Here is a 19,576-nt window from a genome sequence, read left to right on the forward strand (position 1 = left end):
TTTCAAATAGGTGCATGTAGAGTTAGATCGGTCTATGATATATAGAAATCATAACATAATCGTATTTTAATAACGAAGTAGATGTATGGTTGATCTTTTGGGATTTTCCTATACTGATTTCACAAAATTTCATACATTTCACTATGAATACTCAAAAAACTAAGGCAAATACTTTTCAACCCAAACTCATAGTATATCGTACATGTTGTTTTTCACATGCTCAATTCATACCGCAAAATACATGTCAGGTTATACCTTTCATCCAAAGCTGCAGTTCATTTTCAACGAAAGTAAGATGCAATCATACACCACACATATCACCATGTACTAATCCAAAAAATCATACATTTCTACACTTGCAAGACATATTACAGAGTAAGATGCAACATTACACCAAAATCAATGCAAAACGGAGGATTTAGAGTTTTGATCAGGTCCTTCCTCAGTAGACTTCTCTACTAAACTGCATCTTTATGGATGAAAATGAGTTGCTTGCTTCTTTGCAGGACGGCTAACAGAAATTCCTGCATCACACATATCACCATGTACAAAAATCCTTAGTGCCAACATTTCATTCATTAAGAGGGTGCTAGATTAACATTCACTCTTGATACACTATATACCAAAAGAGAGTTTCATCTCTTTCGGGATGTAAAAATCATACTTCAGTATTGGACAAATTACACACGGCTAATAACAATAATATAATACTTTATACGGACCTTAAGTGAAGATGAATTAAAAAATAACATAAAAATGGATGTACTGAAAGAAAGAACAAATAGAAGTGGGAACCTGTAAGGGTGAAAAAGATATATAATGTAATAGAGAAATCACATTTTACCACCCCAAAAAAGCTTTTATTGGTAAAAACTTTGGCGCATCAAGTTAAAATCGTACATTTAATACCTTGCGATTCAGTTAAAATTTTACGTACCTTGCTTAGGTTCAACAGATTTAGCATGAGAGCGCTTCTTCTTCACATAGTTCTCTTGCAAGGGCTTAGGCATTTGAAATGAGAACTGTGCAAGAGTTACACCATCTGTCGTGTACTCTGAATGATTATCCAAGAACCTTCAAACACAAGCACCGGGAGCAAAATGTAAGAAAGATGAAAGCCAAATTTTAATAATGATGATGACAATGGTTCAATTAAGACAAGGTAGCTTTCAAGGTCACATTGCAGAGATAGTAAAGAAGAAGCAGAAGGAACATACTTCTTGACCTCAGGCATTGAGCGCAATTTCTTGCCTGATGGTGCTTCATAGTATCTGAAATATTAATAAATCACAACAGTGACAAAATGATGATAATGAAAATCAGAAATTCTATAAGGGCAGACTTTCCTGCCCAAAATTCATAATAGTTGTATTGATACATAGGTTTTGATAAAAAGAATGACAAAAAATGGATACATACATATCTCCAAATTGGCTGCTTCCTTCACCTCTGATTTGTAGAAGTCGCTGCCATCCATCTGGAGTCTGTGGAATTCCCGGCTTGTCAATAGCCCAAATCATACTGTCATCCTGAGAAACATCCTCTGGATCATCACAAGATATATTGCATTGCCACTCCCGAGCTTTTTCACAAACAAAAGGATGTTGAAGGTTATGTTCACGTATCTCTTCATATTTTTTCTTCGTTGGAATTAACCTCCATTTAGAACACGAATGACATTGAACAGCAAAAGCACCAACTACTGGCAAAACTCTATGAGCTGAACTCGGAGGTGGTCTACACAGAAGGGGGTCAGGGGCAAGTTGATTTGTGTTGTCTCCATTTGTCACAGGGTTATATTCATCATCATCATCGGAAGAAGAAGACGAATAAGAATAAGAAGAGGAGGAAGAAGATGACGAAACATATCTGTGATCTGGAAGACGATGCATTTGATTTTCCTAGAAATCACACCTGATACATTCAAAAAAGGATCAAAGAAATAATAAATCAATAAACCTTAATATTGTTAAACATCAAACCTTATGAATATACTTAAGCAGGCAAAAGCACTTTCTTGAATAAATTCAACGCACAAAAGAAATTTTTCAGTCAGTATTCTTGGGACTGTATATCGATCCACTCAAGATTTTTTTTCCTATAGTCTATCTACTCAAGATCTTTTTTTCTATAGTCGATCCACCCAAGATCTATGCATATCCTCTTTTGTCCATTCATTAAATAATAATAATTAGGCTTAGCCAAGGTTTTCGAATCATGAATCAGAAGAACTATTTTCTAACTCGTAAATCAAATCTTATTATGAATCGTAAAAACGACATTTGAACTAAAAACAAGCAACATACGCAAAAACTTATAAGCTGATACATCATATATGAATTTCAAAATAGTTCAAGATTGAAATGATAAATCAATGAGAGTAGCAATAACACAACAAATCAACAAAAAGAGAGGGGAAATTGGGACTGACTTCAAACAAGACAAGGGAAACGTAAACATAAAATAACAGAGAAAAGACTTGGAAGCACTGACCGGGAAGAAGAAATGCGAAAAAGCGCACGTAGGAGGACAGGAGTGAGGACCTGGTCCCTTTTAAGATCTGGATCTGGACAATAGTTGACAGCAGAGCAGATTTGGCTCTTGCGGCCTGGTCCCTTTCTGAGATCGCACACTATCTCTCCTGCGCTATAGTCGACTGTTGGATTAATCAAACAGATGAGGAAAAAAAATAACGAAAAAGCTTATATTAAAAATCAACTTTCTACGAATCTCGCTCTACTCTCACACAATCTTTCATCATCTTGACCACGTAGGAGACCTATAAATGGGGCGCCAAGTTTAGTGGCAACAACGTGGAGTTCGCATGGCGCACCACGTGGCATATAAAATGCAATTCACCAAAAAAAAGATAATGTAATTATGAGATTAATAATTACTTACTATTACTATTTACTATTATAATTTGTTCTAGATTCTTGATTTTTCTTTATATTTAGAATTGAGTCAATGTATCCATATAAATAGGGATCAGTGTTTAGTCATTTTTATCAAGTCAGTATCAAATCAACTGATTATCAGTTATATTCAAGGTTCTTAATATTTTCTATCCTCCTCTCATCTTACATCCCACAACTTCAACACGTGTAAACAAAGAGCTTTCCAATGTAACTCAAATTCACACTCACATAAGGTTTAAATTTTGACAATCTACAGGCATGTTTAATTTTTGTTTCACTCTATTACTTACAAAAGTAACAAACAATTCCATTTCTTGTTTTGAAAATTTTGTACTGGAACTAGGGGAAACAATACAAAACTCTAGATACAATGGTTGTGATGGTGAACGTTGACAGAACAAAACAAAGGTGTAAATCCACATTAGTTCGTACTCTCCATCCATCTAATATGGCACAATGTTTACAGTAAGTTGGTGACAAATTAATATTGGATGAATGAACTACAAAATTATGAATATCCGTAGATATGAAGTTGGACAGTACAAACCTTGCGCCTCCTTCTCCACAAATTTAATAGTTCATTTGTGCGTAAAGGCTTTACTAGATAGTCTGCTACTCCAAATCTCAAGCACTTAACAACAATGGATACTTCAACTTGTGCGGACATCACTTATCAAAACAAGATATTCAAAACATTGATGAGGAGCAGAATTTGCCTCATACCAAGAATCTTCTTTATGGTTTGTAAGAGCCAAATAAATAACTAAATCTTACTTATAATAGGAATTCTGCGCAATTTTTTTGTCTCAGGCTATGTACTTCAACATCTTCATGCCCTTCTTCTTCGGACATCACTTGTGCATCGATTACATGTCTTGCTGATTTCACTGAAATAATTGTCAAGCACGAAAAATCAACAATTTTAGAAATAATCATAAATTACATAAGCTTTAAACTAGACAAGCCAGCCACTTCATATACACTCCCGGAATAAAAAAAACAATCAATCAAATGACCACTTTTTAACAGTTAGAAAAAACTTCTCTATATGTTCATACTGTAATTATAAAAGCAACACCTTAGACCTGGCAGTAATTACAAAATACAATAAAACTTGCTAATTGTCTAAAATGACATTAAAAACCGCCCTATATGATTTTTCTGTGATCAACCTTCGTCACGGCCAACATACAAGTAAGGCAAACAAGTTCAAATAGAATCGTTTGACACACATACAGTTAAAACCATAACACTCACAAACCATAAAACCATTCATAATCAACAAAATAGGCCAAGTCACATTTAATTCATACATACACACCATGATGATTGATAACAACATCTCAACAAAACCAAAAATCTTTCAATCACTCATTAAACACTACCAAAGCTACAAAAACTATGAAGCACTTATACTCCTCAGATTAGGTGTTTCCTGTGTCGGATACATATTATAGAATTGCTATTTTATCAAATTATTATAGGTGTCAACGAATCCGTGTTGTGTCCGGTGTCCGTGCTTCATAACTTCTAAAACAGCAAACCTATATAGAACTTCAATAAATATTTAAAAAACAAAAACATTTTCTCACAAACCCTAAATCTGATAAATTCATAAGCTAGATAAGAGCTTGCCTTAGACCCATGTATCCGCATTTTGATGACTTAGCTTACCAATTTTTCATCTCTGATACATATGCCTTTGCATTCCGAGACCACCCACGGAAACTCTACTGCAGCCCTTTGATCTAATTTTATGATTGTTGGAAGTGATATTGAAAGTGCTATACTCCATAACACCACTTCGACGCAACCAACTCAATGTTGAAACTCGTTCGTCGCAATAACATTTCCATCATCAGTTCCACTTTTTCTTCACATTCTTTCTCTTCAAACTCTTTCATAAAAAACACAAGACACAAATACCATTACCCAAATCCTTAGAAACCCCAAAAATAACATCATAAAAGCCACTTCACTCACAAAACAACACTTTCACAGCTCAAACGAACTACCTACTTTGCGTGCCTGCAACACGCTTCTTCATTCGTTAGTCAAACCAAAGAGGTTTGATTCCGTACAGGTTATAATCGACTGTGATCACCTATGGAATTTTATTGAAATGTTGATGCAATGAGGGTGATTTTAGTAATGCCTGCAATGTGTTTGATGAAATGACTCTTACAGGAATTTAACCTAATTTGTACAGTTATGTTACTCTTATTGATGGGTACTACAAAATGGGAAATGTTGAGCATGTTTTTGAAATTTATAGTGATATGTTACGGAATGGATGTGACTTTTGCAAATAGGTGGCATTTAGGGTGGGTGAGGGAAAGATTTTCCTATCATAGGAAAGTATTTTCTGACCATTAGATTAAAGAGGAACACAGATTTAATGATGGTCTGCCCATACTTTATTTTTTTCTTTATCTTTCACCATTTTCTTCAACCTCCATCAGACCATGGACCACCTACTCACCACCACCACCACCACCACCACCACCACCACCACCAAGAAGAATCATACTCATTGAAATTAAACTAATAATAATGAGATTAATCAAATTCAAACCCCCAGAAACTCGATGTACAAGGTGATTCAAAGCAGAATTGAAAAATAAGATTAATCAAATTCAAAGCCCACAAACCCCACTAATAATAATAATAATAAGATTCATTAAGATTCAGAGCACATAATTGAAAAATCTTCGTTGATGAACAAGGTGATTCAAAGCAGATTCGTCGGCGGCAAAAGAAGGTTGTAAGCGGCAAGTGCGCGGTGATTATGAATTGGTGGAGGGATCCGAACAGGTTTACAGTGAAAGGAAAATGGTTGTGCTAGTTAATCTCTTCCTTGGTAGAGCAACATTATTTTCCTTGTTTTTTTCACTTTAAATAAATTAAGGAAGATGGTTGTGTTGGTTAATTTGTTGCAAGTGCTTACGGTGAAAGGAAGTGATTAAAAGTTATTGGTGGTGGTGTAGGTCAATTGCAGATTTTCAGTCCATGAGGCTGAAGACAATGAAAAAAATATAATGCGGGCAGACCATCATTAAATCCGTGCTCCTCTTTAATCTAATGGTTAGAAAATACTTTCCTATGGTAGGAAAATCTTTCCCTCACCCACCCTAAATGCCACCTTGCAAATATGGTAGATGTTACGGAATGCATGTTTTCAAACCAGATTTGGTGTTTTATGTTATCATGTTGGAGGCACGGTGGGATTTAGCCTGGGAAACCAAAGTTGTTTCCCATCATGGGAAAATCTAACTTTAAAGGACAGCTGGCGGTTGCCACCCATTGAGTCCAAACAAAAAAATAATTAGCTTTGATATTTTAATAATTTTGTCCCTTTACTAAGTGACCTCCCTTTTTATCATCACAGCAGAAATTGCTTTTCAATAACAACACTCTATTTCTCATACACCACCGTTTGAATTTAGTGTGCGTTCTAACTCTGTTGAGGTTGTTCATGGTAAAACCCAGCAAAAGAAAAAAATTGACCACTCCCTTTTAGAATGTTTTGTGAAAGGTTCCTTCGTAATAAGAATCTTGCTGTAGGTCACTGAAATTTTCGACAGTGGTATAATAATCATCATCTTAAAGTTTGCTGTTCTAACACACAAAACCCATTAGATCTGGGACTGGTATCTAACCGTTCAGTGAGGTGCTAACCATCAAGGATTCTTCTTCATCCAACTCCTTTCGGTGGTATCTAACCCAAATCTTTATCCCACTTGGAAGTTTTCAGTCAAAGAAAGGTAAGAATTGGACATGGTGTTAGTGTTGGTAACCAAACTTTGATGAAGAAGAAGATGGTTCGGTTCACATATCTCTAACTACTATTTACAAATGATTCTTTTTTTTTTTTTTTTAAATAAAATTGATTAAAAAAACATATGTATCTTAAAGGATATGTAAACAACCCAATAATAAAATATTTCTGGAACTGAAACTAATTTTTTATTTTTTTTAAGATTGGAACTGAAACTATTACGTCATTTTAAAAAAAAAATAAATAAACACTCACAAAATTAAAAATTGTCACTTAATAATAGACAACAAAAAAACGTTATTTTAGAAACAACAAGTCTAAAATAAATTGCTAAGGCCCATGATTTAATAAAAAAAACCAATAAATTAAACAAATGCTAAATTATTATTTAATTATATGGTGGGGGTGGTTTTTTTGTACACAATAACCATCAACAAGTTACAACAATTACCAAGTGATAGATCTCAATCATTCAAATAAAAAACAATTAAATCTATGGCTGTGAATGAACTTTCCCATCATGGGAAAAAACTTTCCTTTCCCATTCTAAATCTCACCGTCTTATGATGGTCTATCTGTATTTTGTTCATCCTCTAGCTCTGGAATTTTTCACAGGAATCAAGTAATCTTCCACCCCTCTCTCTTGCATATCTACACCACCACCACCATCACCACCACCACAAAACAGAAGCATTTGTTTCCAACCTCTCTTGTTCACAACTCACAAGCAACCATCATATCACCACAATCATCACAAACTCATAAAACACCAACATCAGCAACTTGTTAACCCAAACAAAATCATTCATTCCTTGAAACCCCAATCTTTTCAATATGCTTGTTAATCTCTTTCATTTTCATACAGAGGCCTGTGATTATGTTGTTCATATGTTTTCTTTAAGAATTAGCATCACAGTATAAAGAAATATAATCGGATCCTAGAAGAAAGCAACAAACTAAAAAAAGTCCAGATCTATTTCAAGTTTTTTTAAATATGTTTATAAAAAATATCCAGATCTAATTATTATTTTTAGATCTAAGCTTTGCTCAAAGCTTCCATTGGTGATTAATAAGAAGCCAATTTTATTTTATGTTTTTTTAGATCCAACGGGAGATAGTAGAGGTGGGTGGGAGTAAGATGAGAAAAGTTTAGAAAGAGAAAAGTTTAGAATCAGGTATGGAAGAACATGATAAGATTTAATAGAAGTGTACAATCTAACCATTGATCTTGTGTTTCCCATGGTGGGAAACAACTCTCCTTTCCCATGCTAAATCCCACCCAAAACTTTAGGTACATCGAATTTTTTGTTGCATTTTTTATCGTAGAGAAACTAAACAATGGTATGTTATGAAGATTCTATACTTGAGAGGGGGAACGACTTTTGAAGTAAAACTAAGAGAGTGGTCACAACCAACACCTTTACTCACTCCATATGAACATAGTTTCGGATAACACTTGGGTGTCATAGAGTTAGGTGACATTGGTCAATCACAATGTCACAATGCTTGTGAAAGAGAGAAAAACACAAGCATCGTGACATTGTGATTGATCAATGTCACCAATGTCACCCAATTCTATGTCACCTAAGTGCTACCCCATAGTTTCTTCAATCATAGTGGTAGATGATTTGAATGAAGGCTTATAGAGTGAGAGGGTGTGGTTTAAGTTTCAGAAAAAAAATTCGGGTTTATGAGAAGAGAATTCGATTTTAAGAGTGTTTTACTTTGGTACAAAGGTTCTATTTATCGAATCACTTATGTGGTTTGCATGCTAAGCAACTCCACCTAAGGACAGTATGTCTTACAGTGTACCACATTTCACTTAAATGAATTGTATTTTAGGGTGTAATGTGATATGTTTTTCTAATTAACACTAGTGCATCATAAGATTGCACCCTCGAATAAGTCTCACTTATTTATTTAATCTCTCATTAATTTTAAATTAAATCTATTTAAAAATATTCCCAAGACACTAAAATATTCACCAAACACTTTAATACGATTAAGGTTCCTAGGAATATTTTTTTTTTGAAAACTCGTATCCGATCCAAGAATCGACTAATCCGAGGGGACCAATCCCTCCGCCCACTTGTGGGGGCCCCGTTTAAAGCCAGAGCAAGCTCTGTATGGACTTAGCCCACCGAAATTGGCACCAGAGGGAATCGAACCTAAGACCTTTGGAGGAGCAAACTCCAAGATCCCAAACCAACCACTAGGCCAACCCCAAATGGGTTAGGTTCCTAGGCATATTAGTTTGAGGATTATAAATTTAATCCTTGAAACAAACACATATTCTGTATTATGAAGAAAAATGAATCCCTAAAGCTCCACCATCCAAATATCCTCTATTTCTTCCATTTACAATTCCTTATTTTCCAAAGTCCTTCACTCCCATCCCCTCCAAACTCGCAAACAACACACACATGTCTTTCACTTCCTCCAATGCTTTGTTTGGCAACTAGTAAAAGACATATGTTTTCGCACGGGTCACGTAACATTGTGATAATTATATAAAAATAATTAGATTGTTAATATTGTAGAATATTTATAGATATTAAATGAAAATTGTGAGTATTAATGTAATGTCGCTATTAAATATTTTCTCTTATATATACAAAAAAATATTAAATAGTTGAGTCACACCAGTTATGAATTTTATTTGTTTATATATACGAAAACAAATTTTTATGTAGATAGATGAGAAAGTTGATATAATAAAATTTTAAAAACTCATGATTACTTTCAAAATCAAAATTAAAATTAATGTAGTATTTATATTAAATAACTTTTTATTTTATATGCAAAAGACTGTTCAATGTTTGCACCGCACCCGTTGCAAATTTTATGTATTTATATATGCATAAATAAATTTTTATATGCATATATGAGAAAGTCGATATGATAGAATTTTAAAAACTCGTGACTATTTTCAAAATCAAAATTAATGTAGTGTTTCTATTAAATAACTTTTTATTTTATATGCAAAACATTGTTCAATGTTTGCACCACACTCGTTGCAGATTTTACGTACTTATATCTGCATAAACAAATTTTTATATACGTATATGAGAAAGTCAATATGATAAAATTTTGAAAACTCGTAACTATATTCAAAATATCAACATTAATGTTGTGTGTCTATTAAATTTTTATTTTATATTTAAAACTAAATATTTAAACCGCACTCGTTGAATATTTTATATGCTTATATATGCAGAAGAAAAACATTATGTACCAATATGTGATAGTTGATATGATAAAAATTTGAAAACTTGTGACTAGCTATTTTCAAAATATTAGCATTATCGAATCACTTATGTGGTCTGTTGTTGGGTTTTATTTTATATTGTGTATATTTGACAGGTAAACGAAGGTTCAAAACTGCAAAATTCTCTAAGTCCATGATTGAAGTTGCTGAGTTCGACAGATACTGAGAGCATTCGACAGAAACCACCATTCGACAGGCAGTTAATTTAGTAAAGAAGTTGGTTTCAAGTGTCCAAACATGAGGAATGCATGCAGTTTCTTGTCGTAGAAATGTAGTTTTTGGCAGTTTAGTTTTCCAGTTATTTTCTCTATGTATATATAGTAGTTTTTCATAAGAAAAAGGGGTCACAGATCACTTATAGAATTCTAGCACTCAAAGTATCAGAGTCTAGAGAAAAGAGTCACAGAATGTAGTAATCTGATTTGTTGAACCACATTTACTTTAATGCAATGCAATTTACTTTTCTTTAAGTTTCTGCATTTAAACTTTTAAGTCTTTTACTTACATTTTCTACATTGATTTCTGTCGAAAGGCAGTTATCTTCATACAAAAACAGTTTCTTCATCTTGTTCATAAAGCAACCTATGAATACGATGAACATTCATACATTTTCTGGAAAAAGATTGCACAACATGTAATAATCCTAGGATTTCTGGTTTAATCCTGCTTGTAATAATCAAAACTAGTCCCATTGTTTACCAAAAACACCGGTAAACATCTGCATGCTAAGCAACTCCACCTAAGGACAGTGTGTCTTACGGTGTACCGCATTTCACTTAAATAAATTGTATCTTACGGTGCAGTGTAATATGTTTCTCTAATTAACACTAGTGCATCACAAGATTGCACCCTCGAATAAGTCCCACTTATTTATATAATCTCACATTAATTTTAAATTAAATATACCTAAAATACTTACCGAACACTTTAATATGATTAAGGTTCCTAGGAATATTATGAAGAAAAATGAATCCATAAAGATTCACCATCCAAATATCCTCTATTTCTTCCACTTACCATTCCTTATTTTCCAAAGTCCTTCACTCCCTTCCCCTCACAACTCACAAACAACACACACATGTCTTTCACTTCCTCCAATGCTTTGTTTGGTAATTTGGATGGGAGGGGAACGAAGAACTTTGAAGGATGGGAGTATATAGTAAAATGGAGAAATATTTCACATTTTTTGAAATAGTAATTTTTTAGAGAATGATAAACTAATATTTATGATTAATATATTTTTAATTTTAAAAATATTATAACAACATAAATTGAATTTGAAAAATTCATATAAATCATCCCCCAACACAAATTTTGAGTTCCCCAAATGAGGGGATTTTGTATTATGAATAAAAAATTAACACCTAAAGTCTTCTCCTTCCAATGTCTTCTATTTATTCCACTTTTCCAAACTCTCCCCTCCACTCTAAACTCCTAAACAAAGGTTAAGAGTGTGTTTGAATGAGAGAATGTTTTGACGGAATTCAAATACTTTTGGATGAATTTCATTGTTTGAATGATTATTTGGAGAATTTTCAAAATGATTAAATTTATGAAGTATTTTGTTAAGTTAAAATTAGAAAATTTCAAATGACACTTAAAAGTTAAGAATTTCAAATTTTCTCATTCTTATATTTTTTTTAAAATTTTTCGTTTTGGTCCTTACATTTTCCAAAATTACAAAAATGTCCTTGAGACAAAAAAACTCACATAAAAAAGATTTTAATTCCATAACCAACTAAATTACTACCCACTCACTCATCAAAAGCTTGTATCTTCAACAAAAAATCCATCTTGATCTCCCATCTTCCCCGCATTTTGTATATCCTTTTGCCCCATCCCATAATCTTTTACATTTGATCGGGTTCACTTCCATCAAGCAAAAAGTTCGAGTTCGTTGAATTCGTTTTAGGTTCGTTCGTTTTTTGATACGAGGAACACACATTCCACTGATACGAAGAGGACGCTCATACACCACTTTCTTTTGCAATTTGGTTTGACGTCCTGAGTTAGGTTCGCTTGATTGTATCATGGTGGCTGAGTCTGTTCGCTTCATATTTCAGTTCTTAGTTTGCCACTGACTCTATTACCGTTAAAGGTTGTAATTACACTTTTGTTTGAGCTCACTAGATTAGGTTGACGTCCCTAATTGTTTGTACTTTTCTTCATATTTAATATATTTTTCTTCGCTTAAAAAAATCTTTTATATAATTATCATTATCATCTATATACTATATATAAAAGAAAATGTCCATTGAATTTACCAATTTGCCCCTAGGAGGGGCATTTTAGTAATTCAATTATTGGAGGTTTTTTTTTTTAGGGTTGGCCTATGAATTTCCATTTTTGCCCCTAACCAATTTTTTTTTTAATTATTTTCTAATTTTTATATTTTTAATAACTTTTAATTATTTTTCAATTTTTAACTATTTTTCAATTTTTCCTCCCAAATTCATTTGCTTCTACATTGCCGTTGTGGGAGATTAAGGTATCGTTTGACCCGACTTTTTTCAAACTTCTCTACATTTTTAAGGTATCGTTTAACTTTATTTTTTTTAACCGTTCCATTAATTTTTTAAGGAGATTCCATTTAATTTTATTACCTTTTTTTCAAAGGAATTTTATTATCTTTTTATCACTTATATATTTAATTTCAATATCGTTTAATCATCACAATCTCACAAATATTTTTATTCACGCTGTCATTTAATGATCCCAAATATTTTTATCTCATTTCTTCAACCTCGTGAATATATACACACATTAACGTTTAGAGTAATATTTTATGTTCGTCTGTCTGTTTTTTTGTTACGCTGATGCATATAATTTTTTTAGTGTTGCTTGGTTGAGTGCTACCTCACCAATTTTTTTTAACTTTTTTCCAATTTTTATATTTTTAAAAACTTTTAACTATTTTACAATTTTTTATTTTTAACTATTTAAAACTAAGTTGATGGTTCATGGTTTTTAAGGTTTATATCTTGACATATTACAATGATTCACAATTATCCGTCATTTTACCATCTATCCTTTCAATGTAATCTTCCAGATTGAATATTACTAAGCATATGTGAAGAGACTGAATATTGCTCAGCTGATATTACTTTTTTGATGTCAAAGAGATTTTTTATTTTTTAACGGTCAAATTATTAATAACCAAGTTCCCACACAAGACGCTAAAGAGTTTAATGTGTTTCTTTCGTTCATTTTGTGTCATGTAAATATTGGTGTTAATCCCTTTTTGGTAACTCTATGACAGTCGCGCTCACTTTTATAATTTTAACTAATATGTAATTTATGATGTTTTCCTGCTCTTGATAAAGCTTTCATAAATATTTTGATAAAGATTTATAATTTTTGTGCAATATTCATTAATTTGTTCATTTTTTCTTCGGAACAATTTTTTTACAAAATACGTTACTGAACCCCATGCCTTAGACCATGCATCACAAATATTTGGATTATGCGACCTTCATTCTCAAATTTAGGAAGAATGGTAATATTCCGTAATTTGAACATCTCTCCTTTAAAACAAGTTTTTTAAAAGTGCGTATAATTCACATGAAAGGACTCAATACTAAATTGCAGTTAATCTCTACCTTTGTTGTAGATCATGTGAAATGATTTATATACGTTGAAACTGAAAGGCAAAATGATATAAATCAAGTAGAGAGGCATTCAACTATCTGTCTGATTCAGAAGTTTGTTCACCTGAAAGGACTGGATACTAAATTGCAGTTAACATCTACCTTTGTTGTAGATCATGTGAAAGGATTTATATACGTGGTACTAAATTGCAGTTAATATATGTCTTTGCTAGGGGTGGCAAAAATACCCATGCCCACGGGTACCCGCGGGTAAAATTCGTCATGGGCAGGGGCGGACCTGAGCAGGGCAAGGTGTGGCAATAGCCACACCAGCTCAGGCCCAATTAATTTTTTTATGCCCAGCCCATAACACACTTTTTATTTTTAGTATCAGGAAAAAAACTCACGCCTGTTTTTCTTTCTTTCTTCTTTGGCAAAACACATTCACAAACCCAGTCCACCACCCACCAGTGAACCATCGATCAGTCATCTCCCCCATCTCCTCTCTTCTAGAATCAGATTTGTGAAAGTGACGCATTAACATAACAAGAAAATCGTAATGAAAATGGAACTAGTTTGATTTTAGTATCAGTGTTTTGAGATTGTTGTTATAATGATAATGTTTTTCTTCATGATTTTGTTGTTGCTGATGATGTTTTTGTTTGATGCATATGAACCAGGAGCTTAGAAACTGTTTAGTGTATGATTTGGAAACCGCCTTGGGTATTGAAAAAGTGAACAAACAGACAAAGAAAGAAACTTGAGTGCTCTGTTTTGCTGAAAATAATATAATATAGTTTATATAAAATACTAAGGTCAAGGCTGCAACTAGGCAGTAGCAAAACATATTGAGGGTAATCATAATATCATAAATTATTAAGGGCAAATATTTATATTTATTTATTTTATCTTCTATATTGTTTCTCATAAATATTTTCCTTATATATTTGAAAGGCTTAAATATGAAAAAGGTCCTTGTAAGTTGGCGCATTTTTGGTTTTCGTCCCTGTAAGTTTTTTTTTTGCGAAACAACCCCTGTAATTACCAAACGTTTTGGATCTAGTCCTTGCCGTTCAATTCTGTGACAAAAACGATGACCTGGCTAACGGAGCAATACGTGGCACTTCGTGAGTTGACACTAGTTGATGACTGGGGTTAGTATAGGGACTAAAACCAAAAACGAAATTTACCATAGGGACTAAAACCAAAAACGCAATTTCAATTTTTGAATTTTAAAAACTTAAAATCCCTTCTTCCTCCTCTCTCTCTCTCTCTGGTCTTTCTTCCTTCTTCCTGTCGCTCACTCTCTGTCTCTCTTCTTTCCTTCAACAATGTCTTCTCATTCTATTTATCAATCATCATCTAATGAGTTGCCTATTTGTGGTTGCAACAAAACCATGAGGATGTTCATATCCAATTCAAGTGAAAACCCTAAAAGGAAATTTTGGAAATGCCCAACATATAATGTGAGTTTGTCGTTGTAATACTTGGTTTTTTTTGTTATTTTCACACATTTTAATTTGCTGCATATGTTTGTTTTCATCTCAGGCCGGTAATAGTTGTAGGTTGTACATATGGGATGATGAGATTGAAGGACATCCTCCATATGTTCGTCCTGTACCAGTACAAGCAACTGAAGCATCATCATCTGCCTTGAAGAAGCTTCCTTGTGACTGCAACTGTGAAGAGGTAATGAAAGATTTTACCATGCTGATGAAAGAGATGGGAATCAAGAAAAATGAGAAGTTGAAGAAGAAGCTTGAGCAGTCAAGGAAGAAGAGCAACTTGTTTATGATTTTGTTGATCTTATCTTGGGTATTTTTTGCATTGTTTGTAATGAATTTAAGCTGAATGGTTAAGTTGTGAAAACTATGTTCAAGTTGTGTATTCTGGTTTGTAATGGTTTGGTTTGTAATGGTTTGGTTTATTTCCTTTGGAGTTTGATTGTAATTGAAACATGGGTTTTAGTGGTTTAATTGAATTAATGAAGGATGTTTGTTTGTTGCCCATTAAAGTATTTTGTGTGCTGAATTTGATAGCAAAAAAACATGATTAAGTACTAACAACCAAATAGATAACAGTAGCTAGGCATTAACCTGCCAAATTGATTGTCAACTACATGTCATATGGCTATTAACAAAAGCCAGGTTACATCAAAACATGGAAAGGTTCATAGCATAATTGCCTAGATATTAAGTAGACATGTTTAAAGGAAAACATAATTAGACATAAGGTAGACATGTTCATATCAAATTATAAGCCTAGTGCAGGTCTTATGTCATCCCCAAAATAAAAGCATAGACATCTACTCTGCAGGTCTTGTGTCATCCTTATTCACTCCTTCTCCTTGCTTGAACTTCTGAACATTGTCCCTCCCCTTCGCAAGTGCTGTAAGCAGGTCTCTAGTGACCATCCGTAACTCCTCTGGGGCCAAGTTTCTTAGTCCAGCCATCATTTGTTCTGTCTGATTTTCCGATGGATTTCCAACACTCTTGACCCTTTTGCCTAGAACATCTGCTATTTTCTTATCCCATTTCAACAGTTCATCAATCATTTGTGTCACTGCTTCATTGCTTTGAGCTGGTGGCAATGCCTTCAGTCCATCCATTATGATGTCCACATCATTGTTTTGTTTTGTTGCTTGAGATGACTGAATGATGCTGGATTGAGTGGGCAGAGTGTTGTTTGATTGAGTAGCATCTTCAATTTGTTCATCATCAACTTGAGCAGTTGGAGCATTTGGAACTTCAGTTGTAATTGGAGAGGTAGCAACAGCTTCCTAATCACATTGCAACAAAATTTATAAGAAAAAAACCAGTATTATTTAAACCAAAGTCTTCATAATGTATTAACCTACATAATACACTTACATTTATTACATTCTGAGAGCTACTACCTATTTGAGGTAGTTTCCTAGACCTTTTTACTAGCATGTCAGCTGGATGAACCTGATCATCAATTACCAAAGGTTGAGATTGAGTACTTCTAGCTCCAGAGACCTTGACAGTCTTCAATTTCCTGCACCTATTACTCCTCCTAACAGTTTTCTGAGTCTGACTATTCTGCTTAGTCTTCTTCACCTAAGTTAACACAATTGTATTAGTTTATAATTCCTTTTTGCTTTGTCTATATAAATGCTTCATTTAAAGAGTTGAACAATACTTAACTGGTTTAGGGGGGGATTTTTAGCAGATGCCATAACTGAGGCCACATTTGGTTGAGATTGACTAGCCTCAAAAGCTGCTGCAAGGTTTGCAGCAAGGGCTTCAAATTCTGGGTCTATATCAGGAAGGTTTACATCATTAACAGTTGGGTCATTCACTTGAGGAACTTGGGATGATTGATTACTTGGGTCATTAACATTAGCATTTGAAACTTCAGGTTGTTTTCTTTTAGGCTTTCTCTGTGATAAGATAAAAAAGTTAACATCATATAATTTCATCATGTCCTAAACATGAATATATTATAAAAAGGTAGTAAGAGTAAATTTACCTTTCTTTTAGCAGCTTCAGGGTTTAGCACTTGAGGAACTTGGGATGATTGATTACTTTGGCCATTAACATTAGCATTTGAAACTTCAGGTTGGTTTCTTTTAGGCTTTCTCTGTGATAAGAAAAAAAAGTTAACATCATATAATTTCATCATGTCCTTTTTTTTTTAACATCATATAATTTCATCATGTCCTAAACATGAATATATTATAAAAAGGTACTAAGAGTAAATTTACCTTTCTTTTAGCAGCTTCAGGGTCAGTCACTTGACTAAGGCAACTTCTCATATTGTGTCCATTTTTGCCACACTTAGTGCACCTATAACAAGTAGTTGTCCTTCCCTTGTTAGGATCCTCATCTGGTTCCCTTCTTCTGAGTTTTTTAGGCCTACCAGCAGCTCTTTTGTATGAGGGAGGAAGCATCTCCTCAACCTCCACTTCAGGCCACATGTCCTCTCCATTTATAGGGCTCACATTGTTATCATAACATTCAATATATTTAGCCTTTGAGTAATAAGCATCTACAAAGTCTTCAGGTTTTTGCTGCCTATACCCTAATGCAGCTACTGCATGCCTACAAGGGATACCCACAAGCTCCCAAAAATTACAGCTACAACTTCTCTTGGCAATGTCAACAATGAATATATGTTTACTTTGAATATGCCCCACCTGAAATATCTCAGCCTTGGACCATATAGCAGTCCAGTTACCACTCTTCTCAACCTCTTTATCTAACCTATATCTAGGCTTAGGGCATATATTTTGATTCCACCTATCAACTTTTTGTCTCAGAACAGAATTCCTATTCATCAAATAATTTCTTATCCATTCACACATTGTTAGCACAGGTTTGTCCCTAGCTACTAATATTGTGCTATTAAAAGCTTCAGAAATGTTGTTCATTAGCACATCACACTTAGGATAAAAAGAAAATGCATGCTTACACCAAGATTTGGTTGGGAATTTCATAAGCCAATCATAGGCACCCTCATTGACAGCTTTTAACTCCTTCATCTTGGCCTCCCACTCTTGAAAATAAGTAGCCTTAGCAGCTCCCATCATAAGGTCTCTAATTAGTGTACCTCCTCCAAATTTCTTCTTGAAATTGGCATATAAATGCCTCAAGCACATTCTGTGTTCCACACTCTCAAACAATTCATCAAAGACAGCCATCAAACCCTATGATTCATAAATGAAAGCAAGGAACAAAGTAAGTAAAAATACATGAAATTAAGAATGGAAAAAAATTAATAAAAATAAAAATTAATAAAGGAACAAATTAAATAAAAATACACAATTACCTTCTGTTGGTCAGAGATGAAAACCCATCTCTTGTCTTGACCAATATCCTCCAATAATAAGGTTAAAAACCACCTCCAAGACTCCTTTGTTTCACTTTCACAAACACCAAAAGCAAGTGGATAATATTGATCATTTGGGTCCCTTGCTACAGCAATTAAAAGTATACCTCCATATTTGGTCTTCAAATGGCATCCATCTACACCTATGAAAGGTCTACAGGCAGTAGTAAACCCTTTTTTGATACCATCAAAACTGAAATAAAAGGATGAGAACCTTGGTTGTAGTTGTGGACCAAGCCTTTCCATGTTGATCTTGCATGTGTTTCCTCGATTAACCCTCTGCAATTCAGCTGAGTACTTCCACAACAGGTTGTACTGTTTTGCAGCATCACCATTAATCTTCTCCTTTGCAATTGCTTTGGCCCTCCATGCTCTGTTCATGGTTATGCCCACAGCGTGTGTGCTAGCCATATCAGTTACAATACTTTTCAGAGTCAGATTATCCTTATCATTTGTTGACATCTTCTTGAACACAGCTTTTGATACCCACTTTGAATTTGCAGATCTATTTAAAGTTGCCCTGCCGCACGTGTGTGTTCCATACCACTTTTTCACTCTAAACGTGTGCTTATCCGCCACTTTACTTACAAGGGCCCAAAAACCACATTTGGCCTTGCATTCTACCCTTACTCTCTCTCTATCATTTTTAATAAATTTTATTTCCCACCCATTTAAAACTGACCACTCAATAATAGCCTCCTTAAATTGAGCCAATGATATAAACTCCAACCCCACTTTAAACTTATAACTCTTTGATAACTCCTCCATCTTAAACTGGTCATATCTTGGTTCCTTTTCATCACCTGATGCATCAGGGTTACTACTATCAAGTTCCTCACTAACATACCCAACATCCAAATCATCTACAACAGATGATGATGAACCAGGAACACAACTCATCACATTCATCCTTCTACTGTTGTCATCCACTGCATTGGTCCTTCTAGGAGGAGGAGGAGGAGGTAGAGGAGGGTCCTCACCATCAACTCCAAACCCATCATCCAAACCCAGTGATCTTTCCTCCTCACTATCATCAAGTCTTTCACCAGCATGTTCATCTTCACTACTCTCAATTTCATCACCTGAGACTTCATCTCCAACATCATCTTTTCCACCAGAAACTTCATCTCCACCATTAACAAATCCTCCAGAAACATCAACTGCAGCATCACCA

The 19,576-nt window shown here is 34.0% G+C and overlaps 2 protein-coding genes across 13 annotated transcripts; both read right to left on the bottom strand.

Moving 5' to 3' along the window:
* Positions 1 to 160: 160 nt before the first annotated feature.
* On the bottom strand, positions 161 to 5,878 carry LOC146937120 (putative methyl-CpG-binding domain protein 12). 12 transcript variants are annotated; one of them, XM_085751575.1, is made up of 8 exons: positions 4,593 to 5,878; positions 3,693 to 3,805; positions 3,466 to 3,587; positions 2,494 to 2,641; positions 1,420 to 1,914; positions 1,218 to 1,271; positions 938 to 1,074; positions 161 to 524 (listed from the first exon to the last, which is right to left on the bottom strand). In XM_085751575.1, exons 5-8 carry the CDS (start codon positions 1,890 to 1,892, stop codon positions 472 to 474), a joined length of 717 nt encoding a protein of 238 aa, XP_085607701.1. In that variant the 5' UTR covers positions 1,893 to 1,914; positions 2,494 to 2,641; positions 3,466 to 3,587; positions 3,693 to 3,805; positions 4,593 to 5,878; the 3' UTR covers positions 161 to 471. The 12 variants fall into 12 exon arrangements, with proteins under 12 accessions (XP_085607701.1, XP_085607696.1, XP_085607703.1 ...); XM_085751570.1 differs by having other exon boundaries at positions 2,494 to 2,646; XM_085751577.1 differs by having other exon boundaries at positions 2,494 to 2,656.
* A 9,982-nt stretch (positions 5,879 to 15,860) lies between these two features.
* Positions 15,861 to 18,879, bottom strand: LOC146937121 (uncharacterized). Its single transcript, XM_085757769.1, has 6 exons — positions 18,343 to 18,879; positions 17,279 to 18,220; positions 17,044 to 17,154; positions 16,719 to 16,954; positions 16,422 to 16,631; positions 15,861 to 16,330 (listed from the first exon to the last, which is right to left on the bottom strand). Exons 1-5 carry the CDS (start codon positions 18,862 to 18,864, stop codon positions 16,628 to 16,630), a joined length of 1,815 nt encoding a protein of 604 aa, XP_085613895.1. The 5' UTR covers positions 18,865 to 18,879; the 3' UTR covers positions 15,861 to 16,330; positions 16,422 to 16,627.
* Positions 18,880 to 19,576: the final 697 nt, after the last annotated feature.

This window comes from Medicago sativa, chromosome 3 (genome assembly GCF_051527215.1).
Source record: "Medicago sativa cultivar Bolivia chromosome 3, Bolivia_mono, whole genome shotgun sequence".
Taxonomy (NCBI): Eukaryota; Viridiplantae; Streptophyta; class Magnoliopsida; order Fabales; family Fabaceae; genus Medicago; species Medicago sativa.